The sequence below is a fragment of the Ailuropoda melanoleuca genome, chromosome 8, assembly GCF_002007445.2.
Source record: "Ailuropoda melanoleuca isolate Jingjing chromosome 8, ASM200744v2, whole genome shotgun sequence".
NCBI classification, from domain to species: Eukaryota; Metazoa; Chordata; class Mammalia; order Carnivora; family Ursidae; genus Ailuropoda; species Ailuropoda melanoleuca.
In genome coordinates this window covers 72,477,817-72,496,655 of record NC_048225.1, presented here as the reverse complement: position 1 = coordinate 72,496,655, position 18,839 = coordinate 72,477,817, and the positions used below count along the sequence as shown (strand labels likewise).

At 43.3% G+C, this 18,839-nt stretch overlaps 1 protein-coding gene across 4 annotated transcripts in view; it reads left to right on the top strand.

Moving 5' to 3' along the window:
• The window catches only part of ADCY10 (adenylate cyclase 10), a 78,768-nt gene that overhangs the window by 20,331 nt on the left and 39,598 nt on the right, over positions 1-18,839 (top strand). For all 4 annotated transcript variants that reach the window (XM_034666684.1, XM_034666685.1, XM_034666683.1 and 1 more), the window contains 8 exons: positions 660-778; positions 1,810-1,886; positions 4,056-4,245; positions 6,907-6,962; positions 10,762-10,915; positions 13,021-13,213; positions 13,958-14,044; positions 16,759-17,033. In XM_034666684.1, the coding sequence (XP_034522575.1) occupies positions 660-778; positions 1,810-1,886; positions 4,056-4,245; positions 6,907-6,962; positions 10,762-10,915; positions 13,021-13,213; positions 13,958-14,044; positions 16,759-17,033 (1,151 nt within the window). The remainder of the gene's footprint in view (positions 1-659; positions 779-1,809; positions 1,887-4,055; positions 4,246-6,906; positions 6,963-10,761; positions 10,916-13,020; positions 13,214-13,957; positions 14,045-16,758; positions 17,034-18,839) is intronic.

The window sequence follows — 18,839 nt, the reverse complement described above, 5'->3', positions numbered from 1 at the left end:
ACACTGTAAAGTATATATTCTATATACAATATGGAATGTATGTAATATACTATGAGAAGTGTGTATATACTATAAAGTAGTTTACAGTTATATATATGTATATATGTGTATATATATATGTACATATATATATATGTAGTTTACAAAGTTAGATAGGTATCTGTATGTATACACACGCACATGCACACGTAACCCTCATGCTAGTAGCCAAAGCAACCTTGGCAGGACTCATATATCCATTTGCAGACCGAGAAACTGAAGTTCACAGAGTGTAGTTGACTTATCCAAGTGAGAACACAGATTTTCTGATGGCAGAGCTGGTGCTTTTCCACTGCTCTGTGCTGCTTCTCAGATTTATACTTAGCACCCTGTGGCATAAGATATTGGCTGTAGGGGAAGAGAGGTGGGTGCACATGTAGCCCAGTACAACCCATTATCTCTGGAGAAAAGCAAGCCCTCCTCAGGCTCGAGCCCGCCTGCTGCCGATGCTCTAGCAGTTAGGTGAAGTTTACTAAGCATGAAATAGGTAGGAGAGAAACCATGATGGAATGTGATCTAGACAGGGAAAGTTGGTGCCCACCTTCCATTGGGCCTTCTGGCTGGTCCGCTGTAAAGGTCGCCATGCACCAGCTGTGTTTTGCTGACTCTCTCCCTCACAGGGCTGCTCCTTTCTCTGTGTCTTTGGTTTCCCTGGGGAAAAGGCTCCTGATGAGGTCAGTCATGCCTTGGAGAGTGCTGTGGATATATTTGACTTCTGCTCTCAGGTTCACAAAATCCAGTGAGTGTTGACCCTGATCCCATGTGGTGGTCCCTGAGCTTTTGTAGTATCTGGGGAGAGAAGACAAGGGTCAGGGAACAGGAAGTAAGGAGAGGGCTGTCCTTGACAGAACGCCCTTCTGTTTGTATTCGTTATTCAGGGCCAACCCAGCCCAGGTGCGGTGATAGAAGGATGGTAAAGGCCAAGTGCAGAAAGGATACCCTTACAAAGTCAAAATGTAGCAGGTTTGCAAGAAAACCTGATTGGGTGGTCTCTCGATGCTCCGGCTTACTTCCTGGTAGAGGTTGAACTACCAACACCATGCTGGAGACCGGCATTGATTTTTAATAGGGGATACAGTGAGTCCTTGGGCTAGAAGTTTGTCTATTGATCTGGCCTCAAGATGATCTACTCACAGTAAGACTCTTAAGAAAGTTAAGGTTTACTGTCCCCAGCCCTGGCTGCCTAAGAGCCCAGGCTCTCAGGTTCATCTAACCTGAGCGCCCCAGTGACCCAACTTGTAGCTCTACTTAGGTACAAACAGGTATCACCCCCTTGCTCTAAATATTTCCACCATGTCAGCCCTTAGTCATCTATATATTCAGCCATCATCATGTACGAACAAAGTTAGCTTTTGATGCCACATACTACAGCTGAGTTACTTCCCTTCAAAATAATGACTTTATTCTTCCTAGCAATAACAAAGATAGTGAAATTGTTCACAGCCACTCTCTATTGAAAGTCCGCTTGGAGGTTATTTTCTAGAAAAGTGGCTCAGATGAATACTTAAAAATACTTAAAAATAGCAGAAAAGTGAACTGATTTATCACTTCTAAGAACTTAGTTCTGTGTCCCAAACTGTCCCTCTTTCACAGCTCTAGGGCCCTGTACGGTGGCCCTAAACTCCCCACTGTGGAAGAGAGTTACTTGTTGAAATCCTTTCCCTCCCTCCCTGCCCCATTCATCATCATGTCCCCACCCTCCCCACTGTCAGTCTGCTCATTACCTTTCCCTTTTGCCTTACAACTCTCTTGCTTTCTTCCGGGCACCAGTACTGTCTCCATCGGCGTGGCCAGCGGGATTGTCTTCTGTGGAATCGTCGGGCACTCCGTGAGACATGAGTACACAGGTGTGCTGAACTAGCTCATCCCGCCGCGACTTGCCACCCAGCTTTGTGGGAGGAGGGGCAACACTGAGTGAGACCCAGGCCCTGCCCTCTAAAGCCTATAGCCTTCCAGGAGGAACCTAGCCTTGTAGCTTCACCCACTGGCAGCTCGATGCTTGTAAAGTGCACGTTTCTGGGACTCTGTGCGAGTATCAACTATGTAGTCATTCGAGGGGAGCAATGGAGGCTCTAAGCTCATGGGATGAGGGGGCCTTTATAATAAATGCTTGCTAACCGTAGACAGGCCTCTTAATTCCCATTAAAAAATCCTAAAGAAAATTAAGAATATTGGTATTCCTGATAAATAATACTAACCTCAAAAGAAAATAGAAAGTAAATATTATCTCAAGATTTCGCTGCTTTTACTTCCCTCCTCAACCCTGTTATGGTTTAAGATATTCAGAAACAATACATCTAGGATACTGAAATAGTTATGTCTGAAACGATTGGATGTCTGAGATTTTCTTCAGAATAATACAGAATGGAGAGTGAGAATGGGGCAGGATGGGCCGTGGGTTTGTGGCTTTTGGGACTGGGTGACGGGTATATGGAGATTCAGGATACTATGCTTTATTGCACGGTCAAATTTTTCCACATTAAGCAGTTTTTAAAATGAATATCTTGATCAAAAGAAGGTGTTAGTTGAAAAAAAAAATCTTGATAGAACTATTTAAGTTTGTGTTAAAGTACGATATTTAAAACCTAGCTAGTAGTAATATTAATTGAGGGCTTACTAGCATCCAGGCACTGTTAAAAGTGATATGCATGAATTGACTCATTAATCTTACTTTTTTAAAAAAGACTTTTATTGATTTGACAGAGAGAGAGAGAGCACAAGCAGGGGGAGCGGGAGAGGGAGAAGTAGGCTCCCCGCCGAGCAGGGAGCCCAACGTGGGACGTGTGACTTGATCCCAGGACCCCGAGATCATGACCTGAGCCGAAGGCAGACACTTAACGACTGAGCCACCCAGACACCCTGTCTCATTAATCTTTATAAACTGTCCCTGAGAGGGATACTGTTATCATCCCCATTTACAGATCAGGAAACGGAAGCATGGGAGAGTCTGCCCAAGTAATTTGGTAACATCGTTAGAGGCAGAGCTGGGGATAGAACCTGCTCGGCTTCCTTCAGATGCTGTGCACACGTATTACCCTTTAAAACACCCCCTGAGGGCGCCTGGGTGGCACAGCGGTTAAGCTTCTGCCTTCGGCTCAGGGCGTGATCCCGGCGTTATGGGATCGAGCCCCACATCAGGCTCCTCTGCTATGAGCCTGCTTCTTCCTCTCCCACTCCCCCTGCTTGTGTTCCCTCTCTCGCTGGCTGTCTCTATCTCTGTCAAATAAATAAATAAAATCTTAAAAAAAAAAATAAATAAATAAATAAATAAAACACCCCCTGAGTCTGTCTTACACACACACCCCTTCCAGCCGTACTTACTCACCCTTAAGAAATTGCCAAAGGGGCGCCTGGGTGGCTCAGTCAGTTAAGCATCTGCCTTCGGGTCAGGTCATGATCTCAGAGTCCTGGGATCAGTCCTGTGTTGGGCTCCCTGCTCAGTGGGGAGCCTGCTTCTCCTTCTTCCTATGCCCCTCCCTCTGCTCATGCTCTCTCTCTCAAATGAATAAGTAAAATCTTTAAAAAAAAAAAAAAAAAGAAAGAAAGAAAGAAAGAAAAGAAAAGAAACTGCCAAATGAAAGTGATTCAAAAACGAAATGAAAAGTTGCAATTTTGTGCCTCATTTGGAGGTCAGTGTCCCCACCGCAGCTTGTGCTTGTATGTCTTGTAGCAGAAGACCAGCTAACACCTCATCTGAGCGCCCTCTGGCCCATGGCCACCACCCGCACAGAGCCCTCCCCATATACGAGACCCTTTCATCTCCCAGCACATCACCCCCGAGGCCTCCCAGGAGAGGTAGAAACTGTGCCAAGAGCTAATCAGGTTAACTCCCTGGATAGTTTTAAATAACCATTGGCAGAATAAGGGTAGTCCAAGGCCACACTTCTGTGTCATTCGTGAGAGGTAAAAGGAGTAACGAGTGAAAATGCCCCTTGGGGACAGTATGTTTCGGATTACATTCTGCTAGCTCAATGGCTGTATTCTCCCTGTCTTTGCCTTTCTCCTTTCTGTTTTAGTAATTGGTCAAAAAGTCAACATAGCTGCCAGGATGATGATGTACTACCCAGGGATCGTGACGTGTGACTCTGTCACCTACAGTGGCAGCAACCTACCAGCCTACTTTTTCAAAGAGCTTCCAAAGAAGGTCATGAAGGGTGTTGCAGATTCTGGACCCGTCTATCAGTGTTTGGGACTTAATGAGAAAGTGTGAGTGTGGGGCATTGGTTGGTTTTGTGGTATTTTTTAGTAAAGAAGTGGGAAAATTATGATAGCAGAAACCATTGGTCACCCATGTCAGATCTGAATCCAACTTACGAAATTAAAATCTATTCCTTCCCCAGAACAAGGCCCAGATTTCAAAATCCTTCATCTTTCTCTTTCCTACTGATATTATAGATGGTGCAGGAGCCCATTTTACCCTCACTACTGATAATCTGAGGGTGATTCTTCACAGGTGGTGCAAAGAGAACAGAGAGTCCCCTCATTTGAGTATCTGTTTGGACCCAGGTGGACACAGTGACCAACCATGAGTATTTCCTGATCATACCAACTGTGCACCTGTGTGCCAGGCATCGATAGGGCTAAAAGAAGATAAGATGTTGTTCCTCCTGTAGGTCTGTAGTGAAATGTATTCCTCCAAAGCCCAGCTTCAATGTATGGGTATCACCTTGGAACTTAAAATCCTTCAGTGGCTTCCAGTCATCCTCACAATCATGGTCAAATTCCTTGAAATGACAGACAAGGTAACCACCTCCCTTTCCAACTTCGTCTCCTCCTGAGCCCCCTCCTCTGGGCTGTCTAAACAGACTGTCCTCTCCATCACCCACCCTATCCCCAGTCTACTGGGAAAATCACAGTCCACTTTTGAGATCTAGCTCAAGGACCTATACCTCCATGAGGCTGGTTCTGGAACAGCCCAGTCCAGCTCACAGAGCTTAGCTTTTTCCTCCTCTGTGTACCTCTCTAGCACATACCCATCACAATGACTGACCAGATAGGCTTTTCCTTTACTACGTTGTGAGCTCTTTGAGGAGAGTGGCTATTTCTTGTTCATTTTTATATTCCCAGCGCTTGGCACAGAGTGGGCACTCAATAATGATGAATCCAGGGGTGAGTAAATGGAAAGTGGAAAGGTATTATTGTTGATATCAGCAAGCTAGAATCTAAAAGGGTCTTAAAGGGTCAGAGAAGAGACTCAGGGCTGCAGCTGGTTCAAGGAGTCTTTTTCATCCATCTTTGTATTCCCCACGTGCCACACTGTACTTGGCATGTGTAGACCATTAATAAAATGCTGTTTGACTAAATGAGTGAATAATACTAATTTTTTTTTGTGGGCCCTTATTCAGTGCTAGGCACTGTACCTCAAAATATGTAATTTACTCTAGTATCAACCATATCGAGTAGAATCTATTATTATCTCCAGTTTATAAATTTAAAAGCTGGGATTCAGAGACATTAAATGACTTGTTGGTGGTCATAAATCTAGTAATCAATTAAGCCAAGTTTCAAAATGCCACAATAATGCTGCATTACAGGCAGCCACAAAACCTTGGTGGCTTAGTATTAACCACACGAATATGTGGGATTCAATTGATCTTGGCTGCATTTGGCTGATCTTCACTAGGCTTATTCACATGCCTGGGGCTCAACAGGTTGTTGGCCAATCCAGGACCATGTCAGGTGGGGTAACTGGGAAGTCTGGCTGACATAATGGGGACAGTTTGGCTCTGTGTGTCTCATCCTCCATCAGACTGGCCTGGGCATGTTGTCATGGCAATATCAGAAGAGCAAGAGAGAGCCAGCCCAATGTCCAAGCATTTTTCAAGCCTCGCTGTCATGTTTGGTAACATCCCGTTGGCAAAGCAGTCACAAAGCTGAGCCCAGACAAGGAGACCACTGCAGAGTGACATAGCACAGGGCATAGATAAGGGAGGGGTGAGGAAGGGGGGCCATTCATGCAGTCAGTCTACCACAGAAACCCAGGACTACCCGATCCCAAAGGCTGGCCTCCTTAAAATTTTTACTATGCCATTTTTGCAAATATGAGAGTGTAGAAACACAAATATGAACAGGGCCTGGTCCCTGCCCCGAAAATTCACAATTTCATAGGGAAGACCAACCTATACAATATACAAAATTAGCTGTATGTTACATGGGAGAGCTGATATGTCCTGTAACAGAGACATAACATACAGTATATTAGTGCAGGCAAGGGAATGATCCATTTGACTAAAAAGGCTTTGTCAAGAAATATTATGCAGTAGACAAGTGTACATACCCTGGCCTGGTTATAGATACTGATTCTGTGGGTATCCTCTGTCACTGTCCCCACTACCCATGGGATCTTGGGCAGGTTAAACTCTCTGCACCTCAGTTTTGTCATTTGTAAAATGGACATAATAGTACTTTCTTAATAAGGTTTTTGTCAGGAGTAAAGGCTGATACGTGTAGAGCACGTGAAACTGTGCCAGGCACATAATGCTGGCAAAGGTGGGCCATTGTTGTTTGAGCACTTGGTGGAACCTTTCTAGGATGGGACACAATCTACCACATCCAAGTCTATGGGTCCCATCATGGTGTCTGGTTTCCCTAGAAAGGGATTCAGTTCCACCAATGGAGACTCAACAAGCATTTATTGAACACTGTACCAGGCTCTATGGGAAAGGCTCTTCATAAGTTGTTTGGACTCTCTATTACCAGGTAAGAACTTCTCTTTTCTCCTCCGCCTGGCATGTGCAACCCTTGAGTCAGGAGATAGATTCTTGTTAGAGATCAAAAAGGAGACTTTCTGGGAACTAAGAATGAAACACTCTTGCTCTCAATATTTCCCTCTTCTGACTCTAACGTCTTTTCTTTTCTTCTCTTCAGCATGTTTGGTATGGCATACCTCATCTGCAACAGAAATGAGGGCTACCCTTTGCTGGGTAGGTAGTGGGCCTTGATTTTTAAACTTCGTTATTGAACTATAACAAAACATACAGAAAAGTACACCAATGTTACGTTCTGCCTCCTACTGAAGTATCACAAAGCGAGCATACAACCACCGTCCAGGCCAGGAAAGAGCAAGAGGGCAGTCCTCCAGGAACCCACACACACTTTATTCCTCACCCTTTCCCCAAGACGTCTAACACCTTAGATGACTCAGGCCTGTTTGTGACTTTCCTATAGGTGAAGTCGTACAACGTGTAATTACATATGCCTTCTTTTAATCAGCTTTACGTTATGAAATTCCTCTGTGGTGCTAGGTGTAGCGGTAATTCATTCATTTTTATCGCCATGCAGTATTCCATTTTGTAAATGTACAACAGTTTATTCATTCTGTCATTGTACAACATAGAAGTTGTTTCCAGTTCTTGGTTTTTATGAATAATACTGCCATAAAGATTCTTGTACATGTCTCTTGGTGAACACGTGTACGTGTTTCTGTTGAACATACATATAGGAGTGAAACTGTCAGGACAAAGGGAACAGCTTTGGTAGGTGAGGCCAAATAATTGTCAAAAATGGTTGTATTTATTTATATTCTGACTAACAGTGTTATGAGAGTTTCAGTCACTCTTCCTCCTTACCAACAACTTAGTTTTTAACAATCTCTATAATTTTAATAACTCTGTTGGGTGTATAGTGGTATCTCATTGTGATTTCCATTTGTATTCCCCTGATATGGTTGAGCTCCTTTTTCATATACTTATTGGCTCTTTGGACATCATCTTTTACAAAGTGTCTACACAAATCTTTTGCCTATTTTTCAGTTGAGTTGTATGTTTATTATAGATCTGTTGGAATTTTTTACATATCCTAAAAATGGGTACAGTCTCCCATTTTTTCTGTACATAACTTTTCCCATTCTGTGCTTGCTTTTTTACTCTGTTTTTTTTTTTTTTTTAGATATTATTTATTTATTTGTCAGTGAGAGAGAGAGCACAAGCACGGAGAGCTGCAGAGAGAGAGGGAGAAGCAGGCTCCCCACTGAGCAGGGAGGCTGATGCAGGGCTCTATCCCAGGACCCTGGGATCATGACCTGAGCTGAAGGCAGATGCTTAACCGACTGAGCCACCCAGGCGCCCCAATCTTTTTACTCTGTTAATGATGTATTTAATGAACAGAATGTTTTACTCTAATGTAATCCAGTTTATCAGTCTTTGACAGCTAGTGCTTTTGTCTACCATTTAGAAAGTTTTCTTCAGGGGCGCCTGGGTGGCACAGCGGTTAAGCATCTGCCTTCGGCTCAGGGCGTGATCCCGGCGTTATGGGTTCGAGCCCCACATCAGGCTCCTCCACTATGAGCCTGCGTCTTCCTCTCCTGCTCCCCCTGCTTGTGTTCCCTCTCTCGCTGGCTGTCTCTTTCTCTGTCAAATAAATAAATAAAATCTTAAAAAAAAAAAAATCTTTAAAAAAAAAAAGAAAGTTTTCTTCACCCAAAAGTCATGAAACGATTTTTTTAGATTCTCTTCCAGAAATTTTGTTTGACCTTTTACATTCAGATCTGTGATCTAAATCTTGCAGTGGCAGTGATGTTTTTGTGATTCGTGGTGACAGGGACCCTATCATAAGAAAGCTAACTCGTGACTAGACTAGGCAGGGAAGTGGACAGAAAACGAGGGTGAAGAAACCCTCATGAAGATAAGCCCGTGGATTCTGAAGGCAGCCATTTCTAAGAACACTTGAACTTTCCTTCTGTTAGACTTGAACATCCTTAAAAGCCTCATCATAAGTTAAATCCTGGTCCTGACTGTGTTAGGACAATTAGGAGGAGGCTCTGTCCCAAACTTTGGGGCAATGTCAGGACAGAATCCTGATTTCAGCAGAGCCTAAAAGAAGGCAGCTGTTCCAGAACGTCAGAGGGTCAGCAGCCATGCCCGCTTTCACTGCAGGCAGGTGTTTTTCAGAGTCTAATCACTTCTTGGAAATCCAGACCCCAGACTCCTGAAGGCTGGAAAGGAGAAGGAATGCTCACTCTCCCCCTCCTCTGAAGCCTTACTTCCAACCCTAGGATATGCTTGTTGTGATAGTGATTGACAGCAAGCAGAATCCTAACCTGTTCTACAAGATCAAGGACTCAATATGGCAGTCCTATTAGGACACAGTGGTACCTGCATCCATTCCAGTCGCCTTTTTCCCTGATTCCATCAGTGTGAGGTAAAGACCAAACCCATATATTTTTTCCTTAAAGCTGTAGCCAAAACAAAGACTGTCAGAAGTTAGGACTATAGGAAGTGGTCTTCTTTTATAAAAGCTCCTATGAATGAAACTGTGTGCTAACCAACCACATAGATGTCAATGAAACTAAAATCAAAAAGTGTTTTTTTAAGATCAAAAACACATGCAACAGTCCCAGATCCCAGATACAAGGTGCATGAACTTCAAGTCAAGGCGACTAGACTTTTAAAATCCAGCTGAAAGACAATCCATAAGGTCTTACCTGTATGGGTTCCATGCGACTAGGACACAGAGAGCTAGAAGACGCTGCTCTGTGGCCTCCTGGGCTCTGTCTTCTGAGTTACCTACGTGAGCCTTGGGCCAAAGAAGAGCGTGACACATCTCACGGTATCGAAGTTCAAATGCATTTTCAGAAAGGGAACGTTTCATCCAAAAGAAGCCACATAGTCTGCAGGCTAGTTCTCACTAAATCGTGCCCAGGAATTTCCATCACCAAGTGAACACTTAGCTTCTTTGTATAAAGCAGCTAAGCTTAGAGCAATGGTCCTGGTTTTCAATAGACGTTAGATCACACCTGGATATGTTTTTACTCTATGAATGGACATCTCACATGGGCCCTCAGCAGTGACCAATCCCGCAAAGGAGGAAGAACCAGCCCTGAAAGGGTCTCCAGCTCTTTCCACAGAAATTGCTCACTCCTTTGCAATGACAGCTCTGCCAGTTCCTTCTTGTCCACCTAGGTTTCAAAGATTGTAGGCTGAGTTTCAGATTTCCATCAGGGCATCCTGTTACCTGCTTTTAAAAACACACCAGAAAAATAACAGCATCAGCATTGTAACCACGGTGATGTTTATTTTCTTTTAAGTTTTCCATATTTTTCACAGTGAGCATGTGTTCGTTTTATAATCAGAAAAAGACTATCATTTATTTTTACTAAGACTCTAAGTTGATCCTATGAAAGAAATAACCTACACATGATTTCTGAAAGCAAATTGAATTTTCTAATCACTGATCATGTTTCTTAGTGGCCCTGGGATGAGTATAATTTCTCATTCATAAAGAGCAAGTTTCTTTCACAGAATTAGAAATAAAAATACTTTATCTGTAATTGTTCAATATAGGAACCCTAACTTTAATACATTTATTCTCCTATGTAATAATCTACAGATTACTTCTAGTGTGTTATAGAAAACAAGAAAAAGGAAAGGAACATGAGAGTCAGGGCTAGATAATGCTGGTTGTGTAATCTAAGCAGTTGGCTACACTAAATCTTGGTTTTCTATGCTAAAATTAAATGGACATTATAATGAACATTATAAGAATACTTGCCCTCACCGCTTGTGGGGATCAAACAAAACTGTAAAACTACATTGTTAACTGGAAAGCTCCAGAGAAAGATTTAAAAAATTTTTAAAGTGCACAGGATCTCAAGAAAGTTCATGAACAATTCCAGGGAAATTCCAGAGGTATTTTTAGAAGTGGTATCACTATGTGCTTTTTTATATCTCTAGATTATCTTATGTTGATTAGGTTTGCTCCCTTTTTAAAAAATAAAAACAACAGGACGTGATAAGGAGATCAAATACTTCATGTGTACTATGAAGGAATTTTTGGTGTCCAACTGCAGCCGAGTCCTAATGTACGAAGGATTGTCAGGATATGGAAAAAGCCAGATACTCAGGGAAATTGAGTATCTGGCCCAAGGTGAGAACCACAGGTGAGTGTCTTGCAATGATCACTTCTTGTGAACCCAGAGAAATGTTCTTAAGAGTTTCATTTATTTTAATGCTCCTCTCCTTTATATTATGTCATATGCAAATCACCCACAATCTGTCAGTTATTGGGTGCCATGCCCTCCGTACTAAGTAAATAATTAATGATAAATACATTGAACTAAGAAATGAGAAGCTGGGCTGCCCCCTGGAAATCCAAATTTAATGCCAGGTGGGGCTCGGATATCAATATTGTAAAGCCTCCTAAGTAATCCGAATGTGCAGTTTGAGAACTCCTGGCACAGATGTTGAGAGCAAGGCTAGATGGGGTCTACAAAACGAACACAGAAATGTATCCAGCTAGCGGGCAGAGAATCACTCGTTCAAACCATTTGGCCCTGTGAGTGGGGATAGAGAATGATAAGCCTCTGGATTTTCCTTTGGAAGGCAGACCTAAGGTACTTCTCTCACACTGTTCATCTGTTTTCATGCGAGAAAAGTCACGAGGGCACTCTGGGACAGCCCATGTGGCACCCTTGTGACAGTGGACAGCATGGTATTCAATAACAGTGACCAGGGACGGTGACTAAGATGAGGACAATGGTGTCTCATATCTTTCACCATCGAACCTTAAGGCTTTAAGAGGAAAATGCTTAGAAACCATATATTACTCTTAGCTGCTTTTCTATTCTTTTTTTAATGTCAAGCCTAAGAATGGCTGGTTTATAAATAACTTGAACATTGCTGAGGAAATAATGCATCACCAGAAGACATTTATTCATTCATCCCGTCACTTAATCAAGCACCTACTATGTTCCAGGACCTGTTGAGTGCTCTCTTGGTTTGCTAGAGCTGCCGTAACAACGTAGCACGAACTGGGTGGCTCCATGAACAGAAATGTGTTGTCTCTGAGTTCTGGAGGCTGACAGTCTGAGATCAAGGTGCCAGCTGGGTTGGTTCCTTCTGATGGCTGTGAGGGGCGGTCTGTTCCATGCCTTTCCCCCTAGCTTCTGGTGGTTGGCTAGCCATTTTGGTGCTCCTTGGGTTGAAGAAGCATCACCCAATCTCTGCCTTTATCTTTAGATGGTGTTCTCCCTGTGCCTTGTCTGTGTCCCAGTTTCCCTCTTATCAAAATGCTAGTGATTTTGGATTAGGGGCCCCCTCTACGCCAGTATGACCTCATCTTAACTTATGTAATTACATCTATAGTGACCATACTATTCCCAAATAAGATCACATTCTGAGGTACTGGGGGCTAAGACTTCAACATATGAATTTGGGGGGGACATGAGTCAACCCATGACAAATGCTAATGCCCCAAATATGAGTAATATCTGATCCCCTCCCTCAAAGAGCTCTCAGGGAAGAGGAGAGGAAGAGAATAAAAATAGGATGCGGTGAGGACCGTGATGGATATGTACAAAGAGGGGTCTGTAACCCAAACTCGGGGCACCAGGGAAGATTTCCAGGAGGCTGAAGCTGAGCTGAGATTTGCAGATAAGCAGGAGAAATGAGGGATCAGACAGGGCTGTGTAAGCTGCCAGGCTGGGAGACAGCTTACACAAGGGCATGGGGAGAAGAAACAGCTCCGGGTGTGCAGGGAACTCTCACTAGTTTGTTGGTGGAGGGTAGACGGCTGGGCAGAGTGGCAAGAATGACATAATGAGACCTGGGAAAGTCTGGTATGTCACATAAAAGAAGTCTAGACATTTCTGCAGTGGGAGCCACTAAAAACTTGTAAATAGGAGAGAGGATTTGCATCTCTCCAGATACGTCAGGCTTCTGTAAAGGCAATGCCCTGAATCATGGGACTAGGCAGGGGTAGTAGCATGTTTCTCAGCAGTGTGGGTGAGAGTCTGAGGGCTTGGGGCAAGGTGGTGGGGATGGGACTGCAGAAGAGGACGTAGCTAGGGTCAATTAGGAGGGCTCAGGGACATAGAGGAATGAGGGGAGCATATCTGAAGCAGGAGTAAAGAATAGCTTCCAGATAGTTCAGGAAATTGCTGTTGTAACACTGAATAGGAAGAGTCAGAGCTTTCCTTCAGCCTTTATTATTTTCAAAAAATATATTTAAGAACTCTTTTCTGCTTCTCGGCTTTCTTATAAACAGGACTATTGCTATCGCTTTGACTAAGATCAGCTTCCATCAGAATTTCTATACCATCCAGATACTCATGGCCAATGTGCTAGGTCTGGATACTTGTAAACATTATAAAGAACGACAGACCAACCTTCAAAATAAAGTCAAGACTCTGTTGGTTGAGAAGTTCCACTGTCTCCTGAATGACATCTTCCATGTCCAGGTGAGCAGCTAGATGGTGTCTCTGCAGGAGGGTGGCAGGTACCTGCAGCAGCTCCCGCCTGAAGTTGGATGACTTAGCATCTCTTGGCCATTTGTTTTGTTTTGTTTTTTTTAAATATTTATTTTATTTATTTGACAGAGAGCCAGCGAGAGAGGGAACGCAAGCAGGGGGAGTGGGAGAGGAAGAAGCAGGCTCCCAGCGGAGGAGCCTGATGCGGGGCTTGATCCCAGAACGCTGGGATCATGCCCTGAGCCGAAGGCAGATGCTTAACGACTGAGCCACCCAGGCACCCCTCTTGGCCATTTGTTATCCTTTTATTTTGTCATGTGGAGACTCTGGGTGATGAGGAAGTGGCTCCCAATCCTCCTTGAATGAGCTTCTACCTTCCTGAGACATTGGAAGTATCTAGAAATACCATACTCGAGAAAATCCAAACAGCCACCCGCTGATTCATTTTTTTCTCACCTTTCCATCAGAGCTATTCCTCTCCTAGCTGGTGCCAGGCACAGAGTCCCTCTGCTCCCACAGGGGACTGCCAGGGCAAAAAGAGAGCATGCCCTGGTATGTCCTGTGTCTATTAGGTTCAGTGACATAGAGTAGCACAGCTGGCAGGGACCCTATGAATCATCTAACACATGAGGATTTGAACGCACAGAATGGTAAACGGATTTGCCCAAAGTCACACAGCTAGTAGCTCCCTTTGCTATTTTCCCTCACTGAATATTCCCATAATTCTTTATACAGTTCCCTATTTCACGAGAGGTTTCCAAGATGACCACCTTAAAAAAGCAAAAGCAGTTGGAAGCATTGTTTATGAAGATCTTGGAGCAAGTAAGTGCATGTGTGGGTCTCAAGTCATGGGGAAGGGAAACGGGAGATGGCCTGAGGGGTTCAGATGCCTCTGGCGGGAAGCTTTGAACTGTGTGGAAGCTTTATCCTAACACCTCTCACATCTCCTCCTCCTTCCTTCCTTCCAAACCGCAAGTCAAGAGTCTGTTCAGAATTTAGCTGTGCCTGAAAGGAGTCCCCTTAACATTACTCCTAGGGGTTTGGCCTCTCCTTAAAACCAGCCCGCTTTCCTTCTCCCTCTGCCTGAGATGCAGTATATCCAAGTGGTTATGACGTCTCTCTCTCCCGGACGATTTCCATGGCTTCCCAACGAATCTCTGTGCCTCTTATCTCTCCACTCCAGCTCATTCTCCATACAACTGCCAGAGCATAGGCAGATCGCACCAAACGATGCCTTCTACTATCCAAATAATTCCCAGGACAAATGACATAAAAGCCAAGATTTGTCGTTGTTTTTAACCTGGAGAAATGCTATTCATCCTTCAATGTCACTTCGCTGGTGAAAACTCCCCAAAGCACTAGGCATGACTAATTCTTCTAACCTGCTTCTGTAGCACTCTGAACATCTTTCTTATGATATTTACCATACACTATGACAATTTGTTCCTTATATATGTGTCTGTCCCACTTAAGAGATTGTGAGTTTCTTTTATTTTTTTTTTATTTTAATGGTTTTTTTAAATTATATTATGTTAGTCACCATACAGTTGTGAGTTTCTTAAGGACAGGGAGCCTGATTCATTTTTATATTACTGTTGAGCAGCCCAGTGTCTAGCACATTATAAATGATCAATGCAAGTTGGTGGCATTGTCTTAAGTTTCTCCTTCCTTCTCCACTTCAGGCAAATAAGCAAGGCAATATGAGTAATTTCAAAATGTCAGACTTTGGACTGTTTGTGTTACAAGTATCCAGAAAGCTTCTTTAAAAAACACGGATTTACAAATAGAAAAACAGACTCTTAAGTACGGAGAACAAAATGGTGGTTGAGAGAGGGCCTGTGGATGGGGGCTGGGGGAAGTAGGTAAGGGGATTAAGAGTACACTTACCTTGATGAGCACTGAGAAATATATGGAATTGCTGGATCATTAGATTGTATACCTAAAACTAATATAACATTGTATATTAATTATACTTGAATTAAAAAAAAACCCTCTGTAGAAAATGAAAAAAAAAAACAAACAAAAACCACGAATATTTCAGTTCTACCCCGTCAAGATTCAAAGAGGCTTAGGCTGGGCTTAGGAATTTGTTCAGTTGTTGGTTTTTGGTTTGAAGCTCCTCAGTTGGTTCTGCTGCACGATCTAGTCTGGAAACCAGCACTAAAGCTACGCTTTAACTAAGTGCCATGACAGGAATCTTCAGATCGTGTACTATCTGTGTGACCTTGGCAAGTTCCTTCACTGAAATTTTCTCAGCAAACAGATTCAATAGGACCACTTCCTGTGAATGTTCTGAGGAGTAAATGAGTTAATTTATGCCAAGAGCATCACACAGTGCTTGGAACATAGTAAGTGCAATGTAAATGTTGGCTCTTAGTCACATTAGAGAGAATCCAATCCAGTCTTCCCATTTTAAATATGTAGAAACCAGGGCCTAGGACGGACAATAGAATTCATTCTTTGTTCGTTCCTGCTTGATTTCCCTCGGTTTACAAATGATTCGCTGACAAGGCCATCATGTAGCGAAAGCTCACATTCCTATCTGCCCCGTATTTTTGAAGGTATCAGTCAAAACCAAAACAAATGTAACGCTAACCTCCCCATTAATCAAAATGTCCTCAAGGTCAGTGAAGAGTTAAGCATCTGGTAACAGAACGGGGCTATAAGAGTAGACTTATTATGTATATGTAATCAAACAGGTTATAATACTTTATAATGATTGTCTTATGAAATCTGACATTTTGAAGTAGGCTTGTCTGCTTTCGTTTGTAAAAATGTGGAGGGGAAGAACGGGTTAACAGAGTGTCTTTCCAGAGGGGGCCAAAAGAAGAGAAGAGCAGCAGTGAGAGTGGGGAAGTTCTTCTCCATTTAGGCCTCACGCAGTGCAATGCAGGGCTTGCTCTGCGAGGGGCTGACCCCACCATGTAAGCTCTTACTTTGTTCAATACTGTATCCCCAGCACCTAGAACAACTCCTGCCCCTGAGGGGTGATAAATGCGTAATGAGTGAATAAATAATTCAGACTGGGAGGGAAAGGTAGCCCACACCAGGAAGGGGACATGTAATCTGTTTTCAAGTGTAACATACACCACGGTTCGGGCTAGAATAGCATCAACTAGCTTGCTTTCCTTCAGCACCGTGTATGTAGCCCCTGGCCCAGCAGGTGCTCAGTGAGTATGTGCTGAATAGATACATGTTGGTTGAACAAATGTCAGTTAGATAAACCCAGGAGATCTTCATTTGTCAGTAGACTAAAATGACGTGTGGTAAACATATCAGTAGCGGGTACTTTCACTTGGCTACAACCCCATTTATCCCACGAATTTGCATTATCTTTACGCAAGGATTTGACAAAGTAAGAACCCATTCGAGCCAGCTCTGTCCAAATTGCCACAAATTCCAAGTTAGTGGAATCTACATTAATACAAATGTATTGGAAAGAAGATTTTAGCTGAGCACCACAGTATCATCCGTGCATACACATGAATAAAAATCCGAAATCCTACAGCACTTTTGTGTTTCTCTACTTTGTCCAGACAGTGAAAGAGGAAAGGATTATTTTCATCATCGATGAGGGCCAGTTTATTGACTCAGCCTCCTGGGCCTTTATGGAGAAGCTTATCCGGACGGTTCCTATCTTCATCATCATGTCCCTGTCTCCTTTCATTGACTTACCCTGCGCAGCGGCCAGTGCCATAATGAAGAACAGGGACACCACCTATGTGACCCTTGGAGCCGTGCAGCCGAAGGACATCCGCAACAAGGTCTGCCTAGACCTCAATGTCAGGGGCATCTCCAAAGAACTGGACACGTGGGTATCCTGTTTCTCTCCTGAGGTCTTCACATCCGTGTCCATTCCCCAGACCCAGACTTCATCAGGTTTCCTAAGATAAATCTGAAAGTAAATATTTCAGTATTTTCACTGGGCCTTCCTTTCAAAAGAGCCATTGATCATGGATGGTATGATGGACCCTGCTCACCTTCTCCTTGTTATCGCTCCTGTTACACCTTCTCGAACTTTGCTCAGTGACATCAGTTTTGCTTCCCTTTCATCGTGCTGGGGATGGGCAGGCTCAGTTTAATCAACAGTGACAGGGGGCGTCGTCATGGGCAAGTGTCATAAAAGGCAAACTGGTAAGCTTTAAAGACACACCCTGGGACGCCTGGGTGGCTCAGTCAGTTAAGTGTCTGCCTTCAGCTCAGGTCATGCTCCCACAGTCCTGGGACTGAGTCCCTCATTGGGCTCCTTGCTCAGTGGGGAGCCTGCTTCTCCCTCTGCCTGCTGCTCCCCCTGCTTGTACTCTCACGCTCTCTCTCTCTGGCAAATAAATAAAGAAAATATTTTTTAAAAATAAGTAAATAAAGATACAACCTGCAGATAAGCAAGGTCCCACCCGGCTGTCAGTAATGTAAGCTGGGATTGCTGTGGCAGGTGCTGGAATGCTGGCTTTTTAGCCACTGCTCTCTGAGCTCTGTGACTCCCCCATTGGGGTCCAGACAGTGGTCACCTTAACAAAACAGACAGCGCCCCTTCTTTAGCTGGTTGTTTACACCCCACCTTGGTATCTGCATCCATTCTTTCTAATGAGTTTGCTTTGCTTCTTGAAGAAAGATGTCTGGGACAAAGTCTCATTTAAAATAACTCCAGGCATGAATTTGGCATGCTCTTGCCCTTTGCCTCTCGCTCTGTCTTTCTCTTTCTATGTGTATATGTATATTTCATGTGTCTGTGTGCATATATATGTACACTTACCTTCGGATCCAGCAACCCCAATTCTTGAAATCTATCTCAAAGATTTATTAACAAAGCTATAAAGAGACATGGGGACGTCTGGTTGGCTCAGTTAGTTAAGCCTCTGCCTTCGGCTCAGGTCATGATCCCAGGGTCATGGGCTCAAGTGCCATGTCGTGCTCCTTGCTCATCAAGGAGCCTGCTTCTCCATGTCCCCCTGCCTGTAGCTTCCCCTACTTGTGCTCTCTCTCTCTCTGTCAAATAAAAAAAAAAAAAAGAGAGAGAGAGAGAGAGAGAGGGACATATAGACAAAGTTTTATGAAAGCATTATTTGTATTAGCAAAAGACAGAAAACAATCCAGATGTCCATCTCTGAGAGGATAAGTAGGATAAAATAGGATACAAGTACACAGTGGAGCACTACAGAGCGTTAAAAAGAAGGAGACGATCTACTGATGTGGAGGGATGAGCAGGATATAATCTTGACTGAAAAGACAAGGTGTAGCCAAGTGTGCAGTAGGGATAACATGCTGTCTTTTAGGTAAGAAAGGGGTAGAATACGTCTGTGTGCGTTTGTTTTTATCTTCAAAAAGAAACATTGAAAAGATAAACCAGAAACTAACTGACATGGTTATTTATAAGATGAGAAAGGGAGGCAACACTGAGGATGTACCTAATTATATATTTTAGGCTTTGAAAAAATGTAAATGTTTTATGTAATTTTAAAAAAAGAAAACAAGCAACCCTAAAAAGGGAAAACAAATGGAAACAAATAGAGAATACTATTATTTTCAAATAATGAGTTATTTTCAAATAATTCGATGAGTCAAATATTATTCCTTTGTAAAACATGGTTGTTGGGTGTAAGCAGGTCGCCTTGTTTCT